This window comes from Cydia fagiglandana, chromosome 14 (genome assembly GCF_963556715.1).
Source record: "Cydia fagiglandana chromosome 14, ilCydFagi1.1, whole genome shotgun sequence".
Lineage (NCBI taxonomy): Eukaryota > Metazoa > Arthropoda > Insecta > Lepidoptera > Tortricidae > Cydia > Cydia fagiglandana.
In genome coordinates, this window is record NC_085945.1 from 18,038,600 (window position 1) to 18,056,153 (window position 17,554).

Sequence of the window (17,554 nt, forward strand, 5' to 3'; positions counted from 1 at the left end):
TCAGTTGCCGCTATAACAACAAATACTATAAACAGAATAAAATCAATATTTAAGTGGGGCTCTCATACAACAACCTTGTTTTTGTTTTTAGTTTTTTGCGTAATGGTACGGAACCCTTAGTGCGCGAGTCCGACTCGCACTTAGCCGGTTTTTATATTTGACAGTCAAATCAAGAAATGAATGCCCGAACAATAGAAATATACCTACATATAATATAATGTAATTATTCATGCTGGCTTACCGAAGCTCTCCTCGTGTTTTGTCCGCTTCATAGAGCTTTTGAAAGTATTCCCATTTTAATATTTTTTCGATTTGATCGGAATCTTTATATAGCAAGTCTTTGTTTAAAAGGTTATTTCGTAAACCCTTAATAAGATGTGGCACATCGTATAGCGGTATAATTTGCTGCCCTTCTACTTCAAAACATTCCTGTCGCCATTGTTTACCTGCTCGGATGTATTTCTCTTTCGTGTCTTTCACCAGGCTGTTGATGGCGCTGACGTTAGTCGCCCCTTGGTCGCATACTGTACATATTACTTTAAGTCCGGTAGTATGGATCGCTTTAAGAACATCTTTTATAATGTTTTTCAATTCAATTGTTTTTAAACTTTGAGTGAAATAGTATGCCACAGGTTGCTTGAAATTCTTTTTAATTCCCTTAACCATGAAAACCATTGCATGGTTGGCAATCTTGAATGAACTATCATGGCTTACAAAGCCTTTAAGTTCGTCGGTTCCTGCGTTATACTGTACATGAGGTGTCAATGACATTTCGTCAAAAATCAATGTGCACAATCGGTCTTCTTCAATAAGGTTTCCTACTGTTTCTTTTAATTTATTGAAAATACAATTATTAATACCAGGCATTATTTTTATATCAGATAATAAGTTTTTTAACGATTTTGTCGATGGCAGCCTAAAGTATTTATATAACAAGTTATAACATTTTGGACTTTTTTTATAAATTGATAAGGCCAAAACTTTCTCTTCGTTGTTGTAGCGTCTCCCCTTAGGTTTCTTTTTTGCTTGGCGATACTGCATAGTTGTAAAGATTCTTCCTGCCCGGGTCATATTTTTAGTAACTCTATTAATATTGTCTTGTCCTTCCAACAACTTACAAACGGTGGCGAGTCTTGCCTTATAGTGTTTACTATCTTTTATTGACTTAACTAATTTAGATTTTAATATTCTATTTTCTTTTTGAGCAGCTCTGTATTCTTTGTAGACAGCCTCGGGTGATTTTTGACCTGTAATCATGAATAACCGTGAAATCAAAAAAGTATGTAATAAAAGTATGTAATAAAGGTTTAATAGTAGGTACTCCTTTTAGGGTTTATTTCGGTCATTCGGGAGTGACCGCCTAGTTTGAGTTCGCCTAGTACTCGTAGATAGGTTCTGTATAGTTCTGTATAGTAGGTAGGTTCATTTTTAATGGTTTAATCTTTGAAGCGCTGTTACTTTGCAAATTAAATGGCTAAATTCATAAACATTGAAATAATTTAATTATTATATGAAAATAGCCTGTTAAACGGTAATTGCCACGATATATGATTTAATATATCCTTTCATAGAAAGATGAGCTTAAATCGTCGATTTTCTAAAACCCTCTACATCCGTGCTGACTATTCATCGAGGTCCTGCCACTTGACTGTTATTTGCGAAAATCCGCGGCGTCACTTGTCTACTTTTAGCGTTTTTGTTGATGCCACTTGAAGGCATAGAAGGTAGGATCCTATAGAAGTGGCGACACTATGATTGGTCGAATACATTTGTTGCCCACCATAATAAGTACATACTAAAGTTGACTATGACAAGGACAAACAATTAGCGCTTTCGCTGCTACTCCTACTGAAAGATACGAGTACATAAGACTATCCCGTTGGGTCATTTCCCCGCACCCCTCATGCGAGATCCAGTTGTATACTAGATTCATGCTTCAATGACATGACAAAGCTCTTCAAATGACTTCTACGTGTTGCTCGCTCGAAAATCCCGAGAGATTTAAACGGAGAATAAAAATAAATAAGTACCCTTGTCAAAACTGGTTTGAGATGTAGAAGGATGTTGAGTTGGATGAAGACGCTCCTTTAATTCTGAAATAAAAATAATACATTGTATATAGGGGGTATTAATGCAATGTTCTGCCGCCAGAGTGCAGCACTAATCTAGCTAGTAAATCACAGAGTAACTTATACCTGCTGGGCCATAACTTACACATAAACTGTTTTTTGACAAGTTTTCACAGACAATAAAATATGGCATTGATGCATCAAGGCGGTTTGTTAACAAGGGCCTACTAGTACTATGCCTTATGGGAAACTGTCGAAGAGATAGTTCAGATCCGGAAACCGCTACCAACTTTTAGTATGTTGTTGGGCAAGGTATTGGGTCTCCAAAACTGCCGGGAGACAGCGGCGCCGGCCATCTACTTCAGCGGAATGACGTCATCAAAATGACACCTGACTTGTTGCGAAAATTACATATTGCACCCAGACTATGCATTGCACATACGCGTGTATGGTATTAAATGAAAGCCAATGAAATATACTATATTTAAGTATTCATACATACAACAGACTAAGAGAAATTTACAAATAAATCAAAATGATGTGAAAAAATATTCGATTATCGTTTAATATTCGAATATCGCTGACCGTACAAACGAAAATGTTAGTACAGGGTGGCCAAATAAGAGGTATACACTTTATTTTTGAAATTTTATTCTATAAAACATAAAAAATATTAAGTATTCCTTGTTAAATATAATATGTAGGGTCAGCAATTACACATGGAAAATAATGTCAGACAAATGTTCACCTTTAGCAGCATGGCAGATGCGAACCCTCTACATCCGCGCTGACCATTCATCGAGGTCCTGCCACTTGACTGTTATTTGCGAAAATCCGCGGCGTCACTTGTCTACTTTTAGCGTTTTTGTTGATGCCACTTGAAGGCATAGAAGGTAGGATCCTATAGAAGTGGCGACACTATGATTGGTCGAATACATTTGTTGCCCACCATAATAAGTACATACTAAAGTTGACTGTGACAAGGACAAACAATTAGCGCTTTCGCTGCTACTCCTACTGAAAGATACGAGTACATAAGACTATCTCGTTGGGTCATTTCCCCGCACCCCTCATGCGAGATCCAGTTGTATACTAGATTCATACTTGAATGACATGACAAAGCTCTTCAAATGACTTCTACGTGTTGCTCGCTCGAAAATCCCGAGAGATTTAAACGGAGAATAAAAATAAATAAGTACCCTTGTCAAAACTGGTTTGAGATGTAGAAGGATGTTGAGTTGGATGAAGACGCTCCTTTAATTCTGAAATAAAAATAATACATTGTATATAGGGGGTATTAATGCAATGTTCTGCCGCCAGAGTGCAGCACTAATCTAGCTAGTAAACCACAGAGTAACTTATACCTGCTGGGCCATAACTTACACATAAACTGTTTTTTGACAAGTTTTCACAGACAATAAAATATGGCATTGATGCATCAAGGCGGTTTGTTAACAAGGGCCTACTAGTACTATGCCTTATGGGAAACTGTCGAAGAGATAGAGTTCAGATCCGGAAACCGCTACCAACTTTTAGTATGTTGTTGGGCAAGGTATTGGGTCACCAAAACTGCCGGGAGACAGCGGCGCCGGCCATCTACTTCAGCGGAATGACGTCATCAAAATGACACCTGACTTGTTGCGAAAATTACATATTGCACCCAGACTATGCATTGCACATACGCGTGTATGGTATTAAATGAAAGCCAATGAAATATACTATATTTAAGTATTCATACATACAACAGACTAAGAGAAATTTACAAATAAATCAAAATGATGTGAAAAAATATTCGATTATCGTTTAATATTCGAATATCGCTGACCGTACAAACGAAAATGTTAGTACAGGGTGGCCAACTTGGAGGTATACAACTTTCTTTTGCCACCATTTTGTTTTGGCGGCAAATATGACAGTTGTTGCATGAAAATTACTTTGTGTAGATACGGCAAATTTGTTATGGAGCGTTTACAAGACGGGGACACGTGTCACGCGCCACGAGCCACAATAGAAACATTAAAAATAACGTTTCCCGGTCGATTAATTTCGTGAAACGGTGACATTGACTGGCCCCCAAGTTCGCCTGATTTAACAGCTCCTGACTTTTTTCTGTGGGGCTATCTAAAGGGACGTGTCTATGCTAATAGGCCAACGAACCTTCAGCAATTAAAACAAAATATTCGAAACACTGTCGCTGAAATAACGCCAGAAATGTGTGAAAAAGTGATGAAAAACGCGATGAAAAGGGTTCGCATCTGCCATGCTGCTAGAGGTGAACATTTGTCTGACATTATTTTCCATGTGTAATTGCTGACCCTACATATTATATTTAACAAGGAATACTTAATATTTTTTATGTTTTATAGAATAAAATTTCAAAAATAAAGTGTATACCTCTTATTTGGCCACCCTGTATAAGCGGATTAATAAAATACCGCTTTTTTCTAGTGAGGGAAATGGCTTGAGAAACTTAATTTTATTACCTTCGTCATTTGGCCGATTTTCTTGAAACAAATTTGCTGTGTTTCTATTTCCAATATTTGGCAGCGGGTAATTGTGCTCTATTTCCAGGCTACAAGAAGACATAGTTACACCTGAAAATCAAAATAATAAGTTGTGGTGATCATGTGTTATAAATATAAAGTGATGATTTTGAATGATAAATATTTAATAGCTTTAATTGGATTTCACTTGCAATGTTTTACTATTAGTATTTTCCTCGCATTGGTGCGGTGAAAAATTTAGTATGTCACTCAATAGCAACATTTATTTTTTTTATACTACTCCAATGGCAAATTTAGTACAGCTTTTATGTCTACCGTTCTCCAATTTTCCCTCAACTGCTCAAGGGTTAACTGGAAGAGATCCCTGAAAGGGATAAGTTCGCCTTTGTACTAATGATGTGTGTTCTTTCATGTTATGTTTCTTTTTGTACAATAAAGTATTTTACTACTACTACTACTACTACTACTACTACAAGCATACGACCCGCCTAATGGTACGGAGTTTTACAGTTGGGACAGAAAGCAACTTATTCTTTTTCAATATTGTTTGTTTATGATACCCACCTTCAAAATTCACAGAAGGTACAGCCTTATTTATTAAACGATGACAGGCCACTTTTTGATCTGGTGTAAAGTGATGGTCACAAATCTTCTTATTTTTATAAATTTTCAGTGGGTCTGTCTCCTTTAATCTGTCACCAACAATTGACAACCAAGTCCTAAATAATTCTGGAATTCTGGTTTGGTTGGTCTGGTGCACCTGCAATATAAAGTAACATTGATATAACATTACTCATATAAGTACTTCGACGGCGGGCCAGAAAAAGATTTCCATGACGGTCGTGTTTTAATTTATCGCTAGGTATTCGTTGCGAATTTCCTATTTTTCGTACTAGTATCGTAATGTAGGTAGGTACTATTATTCCATATAGCATATTATATCATGCTTCTGACATATTTTAAATCAGGATACGATGACTATTTTATTACGTGTTTGGGTGGTTGCCGTTCCCCAACTAACCACCTGAACGGCACGAGGGCTCAATGCACATCGTCTTTAACAACTTTACGAGTTATAGCCCGGGATGTGATGACCGACGAAATTTTTCATCTGACCCGCGGTCTAACGCAAAAAAATCATGACACGCAACAATCATAAGTTTATAAATATGTGAAATAAAAGAAATGCTATACTACTTACCTAAATCCGGGCAGCCGAAAAGGCAAAATCGTCTTCTTCTTCCTGGCTCACTCATTTTTAACAACCGATATACCGATATACGAGTATCTCTTTGCGAATTGCGAGTATCTTTGAAAAGTTTCAAATCTGACCGATGCCATTTTTTTAACGTTTCGTTTTTGTCAAAGAGAATAATAATACATTAGGTATAATAAGACTAATGTTAATTTCCTAAAACCTAAAACTACTCTATACTCTATATAAAAGTAAGTATATTAAGATAATTATTTTTTTACTTAAATCACAGAAAATTTTAAAACGGTTTGTGTGAAATGGAATGTACATGTTAAAAATTAATAAAAATACACAGATAAGGTGTAAAAATATTTTTACGCTGTGGCACCATCTGTTTGATTTATTTGGAAGCATCAGGTGAGGAAATGTTGCTGTACATATGACGCCGACTGCGCTAGTTTCCATATATAAGGTACCCCTCTTTTAAGTTTCGCCCCCCTGGCTGGCATCAGTTGTTCGGCGTCCACGTCACGGTTGCGTTTTCGTGCATATTTATTGAATTTTCGCCACCTTTTCTTTAATATCGTTATATATTAGTTTTGTCAATGCAAATGACTACTTGTAGCTATGGATAATGATGAAGAAAATAGTTCAAGATGGCAGATTTATAACCATTTTTTAACCACATTAGTTTAGTCAAATACCGTATTATAATCATATTCCTAATAAGATATTACTATCTTACTAGAAATATGATTATAATACGTATTATACGGCATAAAAACTATATCCCTAGGGATATAACTATACCGCCGCCGCACCGCTGCACTCCTACCTACAATTATTTCACTAAACTTAATCCAGTAATATAACTATATCACTAAACTTAATCCAGTGATATAACTATATCACTAAACTAAAGCCGTATTATAGTTGTATACCTAGTAAGATAGTAATAAATCGCTTTCATATAACTATGTTACGTCATATAATTATATCCCTAGGGTTATAACTATATAACGGCTTTATCTATCTTACTGCGACACATACACACATAACTTCACAAACACTTTCACTTACTTACAAGTTACAAGTTACTGAGACGTTTTGTTGGATAGTGAGTCATTAACTATATCATATAATAAAAATTGTATTTTAATAATAATAATAATAAGCCCGCAGGGCAGCTTGTGGCGAGCTGTTGGGGAGTAACGACCCCACGGACCCGAGTGCTCCCGAGAGTCGGTCAGGGTCTCCGTCTCCGGCGTGTCTTCATCGGTCGGAGTGGACCCCAAGGGGACCCGCAGCACTCTCAGCTCTGGCTTGCCTTAATTGGCTGTCCAGAGAGGAGTCGTCAGAGCTATATGCTCCAGGGGTGGAAGTGAAAGATGCATAAGACGCGAGTTGGCACAGTGGCTGGTAACAGCCACTGGGTAGAAAGCGGCGCACACCTCTCGACACCCCTGCTCACTCACACCGATGTTGCTCCTGGTCGTCTTCGCGACGGCAGTTTCAGGGGCCCATCTAGTCAGCGGCAAGTCACCACCTGCCTCGATAACGTGTTTTAGCATTGTTATGGCAGGTGTCCGGACTTCTCTACAATAGCCCAGTCTCATTGTCCATCCAAACTTCAATCCATAGACCGGTATACTATTCACTTTTTCTACAATAGTCCCAATGCCTGCTGCGACCGGTTCATGGGTGGTTATTATTGCGCCTGTGAACGGGTTCCAGCAGGCGTTCTACATGACATTAAAGCTCTCCAAGGGGCCTCTACGTGTTGGATCTGTATCCCCACGCAAGCCTACCAAAGGACCGGGATTTGTAGGCCCGTGAATTCCAAAATGGAGAAACAAATAATAATAATAAAACCCGCGGGGGCAGCTTGTGGCGAGCTGACGGTGAGTGGCGACACCGCGGACCCCTATTCCAGAGGGCCCTGTCATCTGGCCCTCACCTCTGTGCTTGCCTTGATTGGCCGGCCAGAGTGGAGTCGCAAGAGCGGGACCTATGCTCCAGGTTGGAAGTGTAAAATGTCATAACGCCGGCGGCCCTTGAACGGATTACCGGGATCTGGCTACCGCAGACTCACCTCTCGACAACCTCACAGCCGCTCCAAAGTGTTGCCCTGTTGTCGCACTGTGCGTGCGGCCATTGCGGGGCCCACTCAATGAGTTGGCGAGTCACCACCTGTCTTATACAATTTTGAGACTGATTGTCACGGCAGGTGTCCGCTAGTCTCTCCCATAGCCCATTATCCAGTCCATCCAACTTTCAAATCTATAGCCCATGACCTTAGTTCCCATCGCAGCACAAAAGTGCTGCACTGCAATAGTCTTTGCACCTAGCGGGGACCATCTCCGGATGTATCACATTGTGCGTACGGGGATGGTATCCGCCATGTGTATCCCTTGCTTTTAGATTAAAGTGTCTTAAAGGGCCTCTGCGCTGTTGGCTTCGGCCCCACGTACGCCTCCCAAAGGTCCGGGACCCCATGGTCCCGAGATATGGAAAAGACATACAAATAATAATAAATTTATAATAATAATAATTGTATTCTGTTAAAATAATAGCATGCACAAAGCCGTGACGAGTGGCGAAGGACAGGGGAGGCCTTTGCCCAGCAGTGGGACACAATATAGGCTACAAAAAAATAAATAATAATAGCTGCAACATATCGTAGATATTCTGTATTTCTCTAAGATTCCCACGTTACAGGCTGACCCTAGTTTGGGGAACACTGTACTGCCTTGCCTTTCTTGGAATGATAATTTCTTGAAATATTTTTTTTTTTGGTTACCAACCTTGGCGACCACCGCCGTGGTGACAATGATAATGGGTGTGCAGGACAGCACCACGAGGGTCAGCTCCCAGCCGTAGAACAGCGAGATGATGATGGCGGTGACGAAGGACATCACCAGGTAGACCAACATGGGAATCTTCTCGCCGATGCCGTCGCGGTATTTCTCTACATCGCTAAAAAAATAAAAAAAAGGTAAGTCAAAATCAGTGGTCAGAAGCAGTGGTGGCCGAGTGGATATGAACTATTCTGATTGAAAGGTCCTTTTGCACAATGCACATGAAGCATAAATAAGGACCCTGCTTTGCTGGAAGTCACATTTTTTACTGAACATTTTTGATTATGTGATGATTAAAAGAAAATATACAGTGATATATGATCCGCAAAGTTTGATATTCATGATATGAAGTCTGACATTACTTATTCAATCATGTTATATTTTATTGTATTTTTGTGTTGAAACTATTATTGCTATAATTTTTTGTATACAATTTGACGATCTTTTTGTGAATTTCTGCTATTTTTATGGAAAAATGACATGTAAATTTTCAATGAGAAATAAATATTATCTATCTATCTATTTGTATAGGACTTACTCTGATACTTTGGTTGCAAAGTTCATGGTCGTGTTCAAGTCATACCAAGATATATCTTGGCGAAGTACAGCCCGTAGGAATCTCTCCTTCACTCTGACAATCTGGAAACACAGGTAACTAAGATACATATACAGCCAGTGTCCAAGAATCAGCGATACTCGTAGATAGACAATAGTTATTTGTACAACAAGAGATCAAAGTTTGATATTTCTTCGAGTGCTTATTTTGAGTCCCGTGCAAGCGAAAGATTTTATAATAGATGAATCTAATTTAGAATCTTGAGCGTAGTAAGGGATTCAAAAGCGCACGAGATGTAAATAACTTTGATCTCGTGTAGTACACAAAATTTTTCACCCTAAGCAGTGAGAACATACCTAGAGGGATAGAGATAATAGAACCCAAGTATATCGAACTTGTATTAGACCCCGCATGTTGAAATGACATTTGACTTTAAAAGTCACTTGATTGACATTTGTCTCACTCAGTGAGCAAAATGCGATATTGCTCACTCATACTGTGTCGCTAAGTGAGCAAAATGCGATTTTGCGATTTTGTGAGCAAAATGCGATTTTGCTCACTGAGTGAGACAAAATGACACAGTGAGCAGAATCGCATTTTGCTCACTGTTTTTAAGAAGCAAGTTCGAAAAGCAGTACCCTTGTTCGAGCTGCTGAGGTGAAAAAAAATATACGTAGGATCTACTCCACGTTTCAACTGAATCAGACACCGGCAAAAGTGGTTCTAATTTAAATTACAAGATTTGAAGCACACGTCGTATATATTGTATATACAACGTGTTACACCAGCCACTGAAAGTGGGGTGTATAGGTCATACTAAGCAAGTTTTACTAATGGACCAACCCCGAAATAGCGATAAAATTTACTCTCCCATACATATCAACATCAGCCAGACAAAATGTATGGGAGAGTCAATTTTTTATCGCTATTTCGGAGTTGGACCCAACGTGTATCCACGCCACTTTCAATGGCTGGTGTAACTGCAAACATACGCAGTTCAGCTCAACAAGTAGGTATAGAAAGAGGCGAAAAGATCTTTCGCCTCGCCAAGGACAAACTAAAATATGCCGAGCTGACTGCTAACCTTCAATAGTTGGAGAGGCACCTGAAGAAGAAGAAGAGTCTGACCTGATTAAGCGCCACGTAATTAAAAAGATCGACGCTTATAGCTGCCACGACGAACTGTATTAACGCGAACGCAGCGCACCCGATGCCGAACGCCTGAGAGTCCTCGATCAGCGCCTTACGGTTCTCTTCAGGGGTCGCATTCGTGCTGTTGATGAACAACTTTGCTATTATATTTTATCAGGCGCTTAGAATTCATAAAATTATGACCTGCAACGGTATCATGGTATTCATGGTCGCATTTTTATCACAAGTGACACATGTCCTGCCATGCGTCACTTTCGCACTTACATATTTGTTAAAACGTGACAGGCATGGCGACAAATGATAAAGAGCCGACCATATTAAACGCGGAATGGCTGTAATCAGTACCGTCTTTACCATAAGGGTGCCAAGGGCCCCCATCCTCAGCGGGCCTCGAAAGACAGACAGTTACAGTATATTTGATTACCCATAATAAATAGAAAGTCATAGTAGAAAAATGTTACTTTAATTAGCTTTCTTTATTTTCCAAAAGGGCCCCAAACTCTTATGTGCCCAAGAGCCCCAGCATAGTTTAAGATGGCCCTGGCTGTAATGATTATTTGGGTATTCAGAAAAACGATAACGCCTATCGGCACCCACAAGCCGCACTGTGGAACGTCTCCATACTCGCGGTTAGACGTGAGAAACTTCAGTTTTTTCGATGATTTTCTTTATGGTGTTTACAAAATACATAAAATTTAGGAGAACCCAGTCGTGATCAGATTGCCTAGATCCTTACTTAATTTATTAGATTTTTGTTATGACAGTAAAAAGTTATTCAAATGTCAATAGAAATAATTAAATTCTCATGTCCAACCACAAGTATAGCAATTTTTATTGGTGAATATTTTGTATTGTATGGCGTCGTTCCACAGTGACCCATTCAGGTGTTAACATCTTCGGAGAGCGCTGTGGTGGAATACGAACGGCAAAGAGGGTGAAACGCCGGAGTGGGCCAAATCCCCCCCCCCCTCTCGCCAAAAGAGGGATAAGGAGCGGCAAGTCCCACACACCGTGCGTAAATGCATTCCCACTCCGTCAAAAAAAAGGTAAACAACTTACAGGATTCGTCCACCGCCGAAGAGCGCGATAGACCACGTGGCGGTCGATGTGCCGGTCATGACGGTCCGGTCGATGAGCAGTGACGTGAACTCGCCGTACACTATGACGCCGACCGGCACCGACAGCCCGTTCAGGGACGCCATGACGATGCCTATGAAGAGGAGGAACAGCTCCCATGGTTTCGCGAATCTGAACTTTGAAAAGAGAAGCATAGTGTTGAATTTAAACAATCGTGAGTGAAACCAAAGAGGATTTAGTATAAGCGTATTGTCAAAGTACATTTTGTAGTCACAGTAAATTTACTGCCATCTTTCGACACAACATTAAAACTTATAGAACGCCATTTGACTTTGATCCTTGTTATTTCGTTGATATGTCTTAAATTTGTTAAATATCAAAAATTGTCGCCATCTACTCGAGTATAGGCCAAAGGTATGGCGCCATCGCTCGAAAAGGTGGTTAATTTTTGGTCAAACTAAGCGCATTGTGCGGCACAAAGCTTATTCAGTTGAAAAATGCTTCTGCCGCAGCCGCACAGTGCCCCACACTGGTGGAATCCCACCTTAACGTTAAGCTAATTTTACACTTTAAGTCACGTATTTTTGCTGTATCTCGGCGAGCGACAGTACGCGACGCGCAGATAGGTTCGTGACCAACCATGCACTGTTAATGCTTGAAAATGGAGACCTATAGGCAAACGTCGGACTATAGGGGGCAGTTTGAGGGCAAGGTAAGGTTTACAAAAAAATCTTAACTTACGAGTATTATAATGTACCTAGTATTTGTAACATAGTTAATTAAATTAGTTACCCGTTATCATTTATTCATCTTTAATGTGTAAATACTCTTTGAAGTGATGACTGATAGCCCACTGAAGTGGCCACTTAAAAAACAAATAAATAGCTGACATGCGTCATTATGACTGTTGTTCATACTTATATTTGGAATTTCACATTATAAATACTAGGTACCAAATACTAAGTATAAATACTCGAAAGTGAATTGATTGATTTGCGAACCTTACCTATCATTCTGACATGCCACGAAAATGCCCGCTGGAGTCCGACGTATGCCTATAGGCTTCCTTAAACTTCTTAGTATTGCAATCTTTTGAATAAATACTTACTAATTGCCAAAAAGATGTTGCTTCACCGTATTGCGGTTCTTCTTCTCTGAAAACAATAAAAATAGTTACACTTACACCAGAAAACTGGATATGACCCAGAGGGTCCGGAAATTTTTGGAAACTTTCGAAATGTGGTGTTGGAGGCGTATGAAAGGTATAAAATGGGCGGAGAAGATAACGAACCAAGTGGTATTACGTAGAGGGAAAGAAAAGAGGATGATACTGAACACCATCAACAACAGACCAAGTAGCCAAGATGCCAATCGCTTACGCTCCGTAGCGATCGAAACGCAACTGTCACTGTCACACTAATATGGAAGAGTGATAGAGAGACACAATGCTTTTCGCTGTCGAAGCGATAGCGATTCTAACCTTGGCTAGGCCGGCAGTTCTCCTCGGGTCACCTAGAGTGACCTGAGATGTGCAAAATGATTGCTAACCTTTCCAAATAAATGCGAGAAACGTCTGCGAACGATGCTATTAAGCTTAGAATAAACCCTCTCCCTCCTCTTCTCTTCCTCTGTCCATCTCTGTATCTGATACTCACTGTAGCTTTTCAGCCAAGTAAGCGTTCTGCTGGGCGAGACTACTGATAGTAAGCGAGTTCTGCCGCCAGCCGCTGCCGAGTGAGGGCCCCTGCGCGCTCGTCCGCCGCTGGCCCGAGTATCGTCTGATGCTCCTTACAGAATCATCGCGTTTCATTCTCGGGTCAACCGCTCTGTAATAAAACTCAATATTAGTCACTGTCATTTGCCGGGTCCACACAGAGCGTACGCGCGAGGCAATTTCCTCGCGCACAAAACGGCCACGTGCCTCGGCAAAGCGGCGCGCGCGAGGCGTCTACCTACACTTGCCGTTTTGTACGCGAGGAAATTGCCTCGCGCGTATGCTCGCTCTGCGTGGACCCGGCTATTGGGCGGATATTTTCTTGGCTGAGATTTATTTTGTTGTCGATTTTATTTTCGATAGAATTTGGTGTTAGAGTTCCTTATTCTATGTATGAAAGTCGGTGAGCCAAGGTAGCCCTATTTTCTTTCTGCATTATGTAATATATATTATGTGAAGTACATACGATATGATGGTCTTTAAAACAAAAAATGTTCTATGCTGTTCCTATCCACCTTGACTTTAAGGTGTTTATAATTATGGGTATTGTAGCTTGACCCAAAAATATAAATAAATAAATGCACTAGGTACCTTAACGGGTTTTCCTAGGATACCTAGTAAATATGATAAATCCTTTTCAATGCATTTGCTAGTCTGCTGTATCTCATAACTAATAATGCAAACATTTAAGATTAAGCTACCACCAATACTCAGCATGTTTTAGTTTTGCTTAGTTTTGCTTTTGATACGGCATGACAACAGCATTGATGACAGATTATTTGACAGCAGAAAGGTATTCAGTAAAGAGTTATTGTTGTAATAGAGAAGTAGAGTCGGTGCATCCATTAATTACATCACACGTTTAGGGGGAGGGAGGGGGTCAAGAAAATGTGACATATTGTGACATGGGGGAGGGGGGAGACACAAACTTTGTGACGTCACTTTAGCTTCATCAGTAACCGAAAATTTATTTAAATTATTTTATTCGCTGGACATTTAAATAACAAATTATTAAAACGATAATCGTTTTTATTCGTTTAATTTTCTTTCCTAAGCTGTTTTGGGTTATAAAATTACTAATATTTATATTGTCAAAAATATTTTGATAAAATATTAATAATACTTAGGTACTTACTTAATTCGATTTGGCGATTTCGTAGAAAAAATGTGACGTGACACTAGGGGGGAGGGGTTTGCCAAATGTGACCAAGTGTGACAAGGACGGAGGGGTCAAAAAACCTAGAAATTCGTGTGACGTAATTAATGGATGACCCCAAAAGAGAAACACACACCGTTGCCCACCACCACCTTAGAGGATATAACCAACGGAGACGCCATGTCTAAAATTTTTGGTACAAAATAGTCTGCCGTTTTTTGCGGGCGAGGGGCACATCAAATGTATAGGTACGTCATGTCAGATAAACGTCAGTCCATACATATGGTTGACATGTGGTTGACCATAGGCCGCCTATTTTCGACAGAGGGTAACGCCTGTTAATGGCGGCTCCATGGATGCATCACCACACACCGTGCGTTTTCTTTCCGCCCAGACTCTACATATAGGTACTCTGAGATTTTGTATAAGATGAATAAAGTCTAAGAAAAAAACGTGCCTCGGAAATCAAGAAAATGTCATTCTCGGATAGATGGCGCACACACCTTTTGATTCTCGGCTAGATGGCGTGACGACACCGTTTCATATTTAACAATTTTAACACATAGATATTAGGGTGGTTCAAAAAACATTTTTTTTTATTTTCCGACGGGCCATCCCCTTATTTTGTTACACTTATTATGCTGATAAAATACACCAAGTTTCGTAATTTTATCTCAACTACAAGGGGGTGCTCAATCACTTTGAAAATTTTGTATGTTGTATGAAAACCAAAAAACAGAAGTATTTATTATTCAGATTTTTATTTAAGTATCTGTTTTCACATTATTTGCACATGTGATGTATAAGTTTTTAAGTAGAAAAACAGTTTTATTTCTATTTTTTATAATTTTTCGAAAAGTAAGATTTTTAGAATTTCACCTAAAAAATCATAAAAAATAGAAATAAAAATAGTTTTTCATCAAATAACTTTTAAATCACACTTTCAAATAATGTGAAAACTACTACTTACATAAAACTGAAAAAAATAATAACTTGTTTCTTTTGTATTTCATACAACTTTGAAAAATTTCAAAGTGTTTGAGCATCCCCTTGTAGTTGAGATAAGATTACAAAACTTGGCATATTTAGTCAACAGAACACGTGTAATAAAATGAGAGGGTGCCGCTTTTTCTAGCTGGAGTTTGAATTTTTCCCATACAAACGTACTGAACCACCCTAATAGATATCAGTGATTGAACACGGGTCAAAATGATATAAAAATAACAAAATCATATCCATATATATTCATTTTTTTGATAATTTTTTACGTGTTTATTTTGAGTTATAGTCGAGTGTCGATAGATGGCAGTAAATTTACAGTGACTACAACATTTATTATGACAGGACCCCTCTATACTTACTATTATTTTTGGCTTTAGCCATGTTGTCACGAATTGATGATGATGATGGTGCTTTCACGAGTGTACAGTCAGCAGAACTGTTAACTTACTGTCACTTTATTTGCTAATCAAAATTGATCCTTATCACCGAATAGGGTAGTTGAAGTTGATCATAGGACCAGTAATATATGATCACGCGCCATGTTGCGGAATTTCATTTAAGAACTATTTTTTTCATACTAAACTGAACTGTCACGCTATACATGACAATAACAGCGCCCTCTTGACAATGATCATACCGGGTGTGGCCTGTAACATGAGCAAAAAATTAAACTATAGGCTGTACTCCTCATACTGACCAACATTTGTTCAGCGACTTTTAAAAATAACTTGTGGTTTGATTTTTAATACACTTTAAAGTTTATTCTAAGACGCAATGTATTGCGAATTTTGTTATGTTTAAGGCATGACAAGCAACGTCAATCACAATGATATGGCGTGGCGATGGCGTCCATTGAAGATAATATTTATTATGTATGAAAAATAGGGAGTCTAAATACTTCATAATTATTAAAAGCTGTTGAACAAAAGTGTCACCGTTTGAGGAGTACAATCTATGTTTTAATTATTTGCTCGTGTTACAGGCCACACCCGGTATATTACTGGTCAGGCTTTAAATACACTGAAAGAGAGGATCAAATTAGAGGACTGTGTCTCACTCGCACTAGTTACCGGCTAGATCCGTGCTTTCGACTGAGATGATGATGATTAAATAAATCTGTTTTGTCATATAAAGCCCTATAACATGTATAAAAGGGTTAATATCCGAGTTAATTGCCGGTTCGATGAAACAGCAATTTTATTCAGACATGCGGCCGCCGTTTCTAACCCTCCCTTATAATAAAATGTACCCTAGTCAATCAGGCTACAATATTACAATACTCGATTACAACAATGAGTTTTTGATTATAAACTGATATACATATGTCATGTACTAATGAAAAAGTAACCAAGTACCGTAAAACGGGGTGAGTAGGTTTCGCGGGGAGAGGTGGGTTATGAATGGGGAGAGAAGGTTTGAGAGTGGGGTGAGAAGCGATTTTAAGGCTACTGCTACAAAAATAATGTATTCCAATTTAAAATGGAGCTATAGTAATACGCATAATAAAAAAAAAATCGATCCAACAATCTTCCAAAATCACCTTTGCATGAAAAACCCTCTCACCCCAAATACGAGGCACTACGGGGTGAGGTGGGTTTTCCTCTTTATCGTCAAAGTTATGAAATGGAACTACCCAAAATAAAATACAAACTAAAATACAAACGTCCGAACCACTTATTATATACACCATTCAGTTTTCACGTGTAAAAATAAAATTTTATAGAGGTTTGAAAGTCAAATTTCAGCCAACTCATATTTTACGGTACTCCGGTGGCCGAGGTCAGAATCGAACCGACGTCATCGAAACGGCAAAACGCTAATTTTTGAAATACGGGCGATAGAAATTGTGAATCTAGTGATTCTAGTGATATCGACCACTCGTTTTCAATTGTATTAGCAGACGTGGCTCACTCCGCGATTTCGTCGCTTCGCTACGCTACAGGTAGCTAAAAGTACATCCGTTCCACACCGATTTTGGGGAAAGCCATAAGCCACGCGTGGCGCTGCCGCCACCTAGCGGCCATATCTGTGCTGATCGTAACAGACGCGTTTTGTTAGAGAGTGAGTCTTCTGTACCTAGTACTATTATTTATTCTGTGGTATTAGTAGAATTTAAATTCCTAGTAGTGGAGATATTATTGAACGAAATACACGGAATCGGGCGGTCGAAATTCAATAATCGGCCCTCTGATCTTCCGATGAGATTTGTGGGTCATGAACGCAGCATGAATGACTTTGTATCAAAATAATTCTCTTCTTGTTCGGGACACT

The 17,554-nt window shown here is 39.1% G+C and overlaps 1 protein-coding gene across 1 annotated transcript in view; it reads right to left on the bottom strand.

Moving 5' to 3' along the window:
• The window catches only part of LOC134670938 (multidrug resistance protein homolog 49-like), a 73,097-nt gene that overhangs the window by 36,862 nt on the left and 18,681 nt on the right, over positions 1-17,554 (bottom strand). The window contains exons 2-7 of the mRNA XM_063528772.1: positions 13,067-13,237; positions 12,520-12,565; positions 11,394-11,587; positions 10,311-10,455; positions 9,165-9,265; positions 8,573-8,744 (exon numbers count right to left, since the gene is read on the bottom strand). Of these exons, the coding sequence (XP_063384842.1) occupies positions 8,573-8,744; positions 9,165-9,265; positions 10,311-10,455; positions 11,394-11,587; positions 12,520-12,565; positions 13,067-13,221 (813 nt within the window). The 5' untranslated portion in view covers positions 13,222-13,237. The remainder of the gene's footprint in view (positions 1-8,572; positions 8,745-9,164; positions 9,266-10,310; positions 10,456-11,393; positions 11,588-12,519; positions 12,566-13,066; positions 13,238-17,554) is intronic.